Raw genomic sequence first — 6944 nt, 5'->3', positions numbered from 1 at the left:
CAGAGCCACAGAGGACATTATACAACCATCCCAGACCATGACAGGTAGACTGACCCTGACATGGAATTGTGGAATGCACCTCTAATAAACACTCCAAGAACCTTCTTCTTATAATGTATTATTTTAAGACAGCAAACAAACAATCTTCTTTTTTAATAATGGCATTTATAGATTTGGTTCACAAGAGAATCACATTTAGCTGATCAAAATTCTTTAAATAATGGTACAGTATAAAAATGAGTTTATCACAAAAGTGTGTTTTGTATTATGAGGAAAGTACAGCGGCACAGTATTTGCTTTGTAGAAAACGTCCCTCCTTTACTTCCTTGCCCTGCAGTATACAGTAAATAAAAAAAAAGATACATTCACTGGATTAATTCATCCCACTGGCAGAAGGCACTAAAGAGCAGACCTGGATCAATTAGCACTTGCACATATGGCTTGTTTCTTTCTTCTTTTATTAAAGCAGACTAGATGCAAACAGACAGTGTTTGCCTCACAGGACAATACAGTCAGTGCCAGAGCTTTGAGACAATCACAGAGGAGATGGCAAGTGTCCTGATGTGGGACCAGACAAACACTAAAACTGTCTGCAACTGCTAACTGACCCAAATCTGCAAAGGAGGTCAGGCTTAATTGAAAACCAGCAGTAAGTGCCCTGAAAAAAAAACCAAGTGACACAAAGGATACTCTTCATTTCCAGTGCCAGGTTTAAACTTGAGTCCAACTGAAGTGAATTGAGCTGATCCTCAGTCCTGGTTTGTAACCTCTGGACCAAAAGGCAGTTCTACTGTACCAGTCCTGCATCTTTAGCCATGCTGTAGAAGATTCCTCTCTGTGATATGAGGTTTGTAGGAGTATCAAATTCTGCGATCTGTCCCTTGTCCAACACCAGCACTCTGTAAGAAGGGAAGAGGGAATAATTCAAGCACAAAGCCTGTGCAGTTTTATGAGCAATGCTGCAAAAGCAACGAATGTCAAATTCAATCTCTGTGTGTTCCTATAACGTAGCTCTCTGTTCAGGCTTGGGATATGTGACACTGCTGGCTTCATCTATCTGCTCAAGTAATGGATTTTTGTCATTCAGACCTAAGTATCTTGTAAGGACACGTCTGTCATGGCTTGACTCAGACATGACTGGACCAGAAAGAGCCCCCATCTTGAATGATATCTGTCATCTGAGGTGAGAGAAGAGCAGCATCACTGCTGTTTTAGTTTAAAGTAATGATATAAAGAAAGAAGAGTGTTTTTTTTAGAGGCCGCTGTTTTAGTTTAAAGTAATGATATAAGGAAAGAAAAGTGTTTTTTTAGAGGCTACACTGCAGATGGATTTTAAAGCATATTTTCCCTTGATTAAGAACTATCTTAGACACAAGAAACACCCCCCCTGCTTTTCACAGTGAACCCTCTAATAAACTCTCATAAATTGAATCATATAGTAGCAAATTCTGTGGTATCCTGTTTGATCTACAGGTGGTTGTCAAGACACACAGCAATGTGTGATGAAAGGCAGAGAAGAGCAACACTACAAGCACGTAGACAGAAAATGTTGAGGGAAAGTCACCTTGGGAAGCGCATACGTGTTAGTTAGAGCTCAAGGATACACACACTACATTTAGATGAACAGCGCATCCTGTAAACAAAAGCTTTTGAGAAAAAAATGGTTATAAATAATGTATAAAAGATTGACACAGTTTATAGTATTTATACCATTTAATAGGTGATGTCCCACATATTCCTAACTTTTAGTGATGCCGTGTTATTACTTAGTTCTGTGATGGACCCATTCATAACCTGGACCAGCATATAGCACAATAGTTTTAAGAGTTCACTTAGCAGTTGTTTTTCCTGTAAATCAGCTACACACATATCTAACCTTGTGTAATCCATGATTGTGTTGAGTCTGTGTGCGATGGTAAAGACGGTGCAGTCTTCAAACTTAGTCCTTATGGTGGACTGGATGAGATCATCTGTCTCCAGGTCGACAGCAGCTGTAGCTTCATCCAGGATGAGAATCCTGGTTTTCCTCAGGAGAGCTCGGGCCAAACACACCAGCTGCCTCTGGCCCACACTGAAGATAGAAGAAATACACATTTTTGAGAGGATCTTTACTGAGCAAGTACTGTAAGTCTGCTCATTCAACACTAGCTGACTCCCTTTTTGTTGTTCCCTCTGAACATACCTGAGGTTCTCTCCTCCCTCTGAACACTCCAGCTCCAGTTTTGCCGGCTGGTTGCTGACAAACCTGTGGAGGTGGGAATGTTCCAAAGCTTTCCACACCTCTTCATCACTGTACTTCTCAAAGGGGTCAAGGTTCATTCGCAGTGTTCCAGAGAAGAGGACAGGCTCCTGTGGCAGAGAAAAGGCTGTGTGGTTAGAAAACAAGGAGCAGTTGTGTCAGTCGTAGGAAAAAGTCCACCTTAATTATTAGTGTATCTTTCACTGAACAATTATCACTTATTCTGTTGACTGACAATTCAATTCAACAACCCTTTAGCCAAAAATGCCCATCTCTAGCCCAAGGCAAACAAAATCTCTTTGTGAAGCTGGAACCAGAAAATGTTCTATTTTATAAATTAGCTATTTCATGGGAACAGTTATTCACTTTCTTGCTGATAACCAGATGAGATGAGAGCAATAACACTCTCATATCTGTATACTAAATATGAAGCTATAGCCGGCCTGTAATTATCTTAGCTTAGCTTAGCTTAAAGACTGGAAACAGCTACCCTGGCTCTCTCAGACATTAAAAATCAGCCTACTATAGCTGCTAAACCTAGTTAGCTGAAACTGTTTGTGCCTTTATGAGCTTTGACATCTGTCAAACCAGCTTGTACTTTCACTTGTCTTGTGAGGAATGTGTGTGAGTGATGTGTACCTGTGGAATAATGGTGAGTTTGGACCTCAAGTCATGCAGGCCTATCTCTGCTATCTTAACCTCATCGATGGTCCGGCGGCAGCTTCCAGCAATCGTAAGAGGCAGAGCGTCATGGAGGACTTGCCGGCCCCTGTACGACCAACGATACCAATCTGTACAGAAACATGCACGTAACCGTAAGTAGTGAAACCATTTTGATGATTCATGAGCCCTTATTGATCACCCCACCACACCCTCCCCACCTTCTCTCCTCCTTTGACACTCAGTGTCAGGTTCTTCAGGACAAGGTCCAGGCCCTCTCGGTATCGAACGCTGTAGTTTTGAAAGTCCACATTACCCCCCATGGGCCATTCAGGAGGAGGCTTCTTGTCCTCCACCTCCCAGGGAGCCTGTGAATACAAACACAGAATTTCTGACGAGGAAAAATTCCTGAACAACTCATTAACCTTCTTGGCATTTAGTAGAACTGATTTGTTTAAAGTCTAAAAATGCAGGAGTTGGGCCTCTGTCACATGGAGCTGCCAAACATTTATTTGACTTCTGGGACACACTGGATGCTCTAAAGAAAGGCTTCCACTAAGAGCTACACCAGCTGTGAAAGGGACAATTATTGTGATGGCTGATGAGAAAGTACACTGTGTACAGTGCACATTCCCTGTTTGCCTTATGTAACAGGGGGGCACCTGTTGGCACCAGGTAATCTAACATTGCATCTTGTTATAGTTTATAGGTCTTGTGTTGTTTCAGAACATGACTTGGCAGCAGCACGGTTTTTAGAATGAAGTTAAACTACTACTTTTTAAAGGCAGCACAAAGCCAGCACTGTTTTACTTTTGAAAACAAAGACATGCACAGTCCATCTTTCAGCTTAAGTAAAATTTTAGAAAGAGACAGAAGTGGTACATCTTGTATGTATATACACACATGCTGCATAATGTACCTCTGTCTTGGTCTCAGAGTACTCCTTCACTCTCTCCACTGCAACTATGTTGCTCTCCAGATCTGAAGTCATTCGTACCATCCAGTTCAGAGACATGGTCACCTACAAAAACAAATGATTTTATTCTTTGTTCACAATAAATGCTCTTAATGCTTTCAATTCTGATGCCTGCAACACATTCCAAAAAAAGTTGGGACAGTAAAGCGTTTACCACGGTGTGATGCTGCTGTTCCTTTTCACAACACTTAAAAGACATTTAAGGACTGAGGACACCAAGTGATTAAATGTGTCAAGTGTTGTTTTGTCCCTTTCCTTCTGCAAACAAGTCTTAAGGTGCGCGACAGTCCTGGTTCTTCATTGACGCAATTTGCATTTCAAAATGTGCCGCACAGGCCGGGACTGCAGACAGGCCAGTCCAGCACTCGCACCCTTTTCCTCCACAACCTTGGCAATGTGTGCAGTATGAGGTTTTGCATTGTCTTGTTGAAATATGCATGGACGTCCCTAGAAAAGATGTCATCTTGAAGGCAGCACATGCTGCTCCAAAGTCTCTCTGTATGTTTCAGCATTAATGGTGCCATCACAGAAGTGTAAGTGACCTTTGCCAAAGGCACTGACACAACCCCAGACCATGACAGACTCTGGCCTTTGGACTTGTTGCTGGCAACAGTCTGGATGGTCCACATATCCAAATCCCTTCCTGTCTTTCTTTGAGGAAATTTGTTTTTAAACATTTCAATAATTTTTTCACACTTATTTTGGCAAACTGACGGTCCTCGGCCCATCTCTGTTCCTAAAGGGCTCGGCCTTTGCTGGATGCCACTGTTGTACCATTTCATGACTGCAGTTACCTGATGACATCAGGTGTTTCAAATGGAATCAGCATTTCTTTGTTTTACCCCATTACTGGCCCTGAAATACAACCGTCCCAACTCCATGAACTGCACTGACCTCCTGAGTTTAGGGATAACCCTGTGTGGGTTCATCACCACAAGTGACAGCTTTCATGCCATCCATTATTATACATAAATATTGTTTCATGCAGATTTAACGGAAAGATAGAAATATAAAATATGAGTTATTAGCTACCGGTAAAACATCTAAAAAGAGTTGAAATACTGACCCAACTTAGCTATCTATGCAAAAACTGATACTGTACATTAAATGAAACTAACTTGTTGAATTGTTATCTATACAGAAGAATTAATCCCTACATGCAGGCCATCTTACAGTGGTTAGCTTGTAGCATACCTGTAGAGCATAGGACACTGACAGACCCACAAGGCCAGGGTTCAGAGTCTCCTTTCCAATCACAGCAAACAGTGCAGCAAACAGCACTATGCAGTTCCCGACAAACTCAATCCGCACTCCAAGCCACCTGCACGACAGTGTATTACAGTAGAAATACAGTTAAACAGAAGTCTGGCCTATAGGTGAACTAAGGAACTCAACTTGTTATGTCATATTTTTAGGCAAGTTGTGCTTCTAGCCACAACCCAAGTAGTGATATGTTGATGTTTTGATTGCTAATTGAAAGCACATGTGGTGACATCGCTGTCATGTGCCTTAAAGCGGTGTTGACCTGCCCTTCAAATGAATGTTTCATACACAAAAGAAGGTTACATTGACTTTCACATGATAAATTAATTATCATGGGTTCTATCATGGGTGCACCGACAAACGAGTCGCCAATTACCGAGTGCAACACAGCTGAGGTGCAGAATCCCGCAGATCAAGAAAATAGAGGAGAGAAAGGTGGAGGAGAGGCAGCGGCCGCCGAGTGGCCCTGACAGTTTTGTATATATGGAAACACACTGCTTTCACCAGAGGAAAAACATGGCATTGCATAATTATAACTTTCTATCTCATACTTATACTCCAGTCTTGTAATTACATTAAGTCTTTACTCATGTGAACACATTAAACTTTTACAAGAAACAGGAAATATAATGTTGCCATGGATACAATGAGTTATGATGGGTCCCATTTTAGCCTATATTTGTTTACATTTTGGAACACAGAGTACGCCCAGTTAGCTATAAGTTAATGAGACAGAAGAGAGAGCGGTAGCAGTATCAATATTCTTATCCAAGTCTCTGCAAGAATGTAAGTAAGTGCATTTCCCAACAGAAATTTCTTCCTTTAAAGACCTTACCCGTCACACAAGTGCCTGTGCACAAAAGCATAAATGAAAGAGAGAGTCTTTTAAACAAAACTGGAACACAGCAGCTGTTCTGCTGAAGAGAAACAGGACACCTACCTGTTGGACACTATACCAGGGTAGTAACTCTTTTGGTTCTCATCCACTTTCATATCACTCATCAGAACAAAGACAGCATGTCTGCCATAGGCTCGGATTACACTAGAGCCAGTGATGGTCTCAGAGAAATGGGAGTATATGGGAGAACGGCTGACCGACTCCAGACGCTTTAGCTGGCGAGATGTGGCAACATAAAACCTCTACAGGTGTTGAGGGGAGAAAAACAAACAACATTACAAGTGAACAAGATGTCATCAATTGTTCAGATATTCAAAATCAATTATGATGCAAACAGATGCCCACAGACATACACGCTCTCACACAGGCAGAGTAATAAAGAAAGCTTGTTGGAACAAACCACCTGCAGTGCTCATTTGATATTCAAATTTCCTCAGAGGTGGTGAGTTGCTCTGTGCACAGCAAATTAACTCTGACTGAGTTACCAAGAGTAATTATTACTGCATCCATGTTATACATAAAACAATGGTAACTTTAACTGCAGGTGTTGTCAGATTTTAGACAAAATGATGCTGCAAAGGTACTGGCCATGCAGGTCAGATGCCATGACAAAGCCATGGGAATAGTATGAGTTGTGTTAGCACACCTGATGTTACTCATTTGGAGGTCTAGTTAGTAAAAGCAAAGCGAGTACACAGACCTTAAACACCCCATGAGTGTCTGTCTCTAAAATTCACTTTACTGGCTACTTTCATTCACAAGTCTACTGTAAGTATGTTTAGGAAATGCTTAAAGCTAGAGTGACTCATTTTTATCCTACAAGTTTTCCTGAACCTTAACACTAAAATAAAAACCTGTGTGGTACTGATTGATTAATTGTTTAATATCTGTAAAGTCTGACTGAAAGC

General features: G+C 41.3%; 1 protein-coding gene across 1 annotated transcript in view; it reads right to left on the bottom strand.

Moving 5' to 3' along the window:
* Positions 1-6: 6 nt before the first annotated feature.
* The window catches only part of abcc3 (ATP-binding cassette, sub-family C (CFTR/MRP), member 3), a 29956-nt gene continuing 23018 nt past the window's right edge, over positions 7-6944 (bottom strand). Inside the window, 9 exon segments of the mRNA XM_020587316.1 lie at positions 7-899; positions 1877-2071; positions 2183-2349; positions 2879-2949; positions 2952-3030; positions 3121-3267; positions 3819-3920; positions 5070-5196; positions 6079-6278. Coding sequence (XP_020442972.1) covers positions 788-899; positions 1877-2071; positions 2183-2349; positions 2879-2949; positions 2952-3030; positions 3121-3267; positions 3819-3920; positions 5070-5196; positions 6079-6278 — 1200 coding nt within the window. The 3' untranslated portion in view covers positions 7-787.

This window comes from Monopterus albus, unplaced genomic scaffold, assembly GCF_001952655.1.
Source record: "Monopterus albus unplaced genomic scaffold, M_albus_1.0 scaffold452.1, whole genome shotgun sequence".
NCBI lineage: Eukaryota > Metazoa > Chordata > Actinopteri > Synbranchiformes > Synbranchidae > Monopterus > Monopterus albus.
The sequence above is the reverse complement of the archived record's forward strand: the minus strand, read 5'-3'. Positions and strand labels throughout refer to the sequence as shown.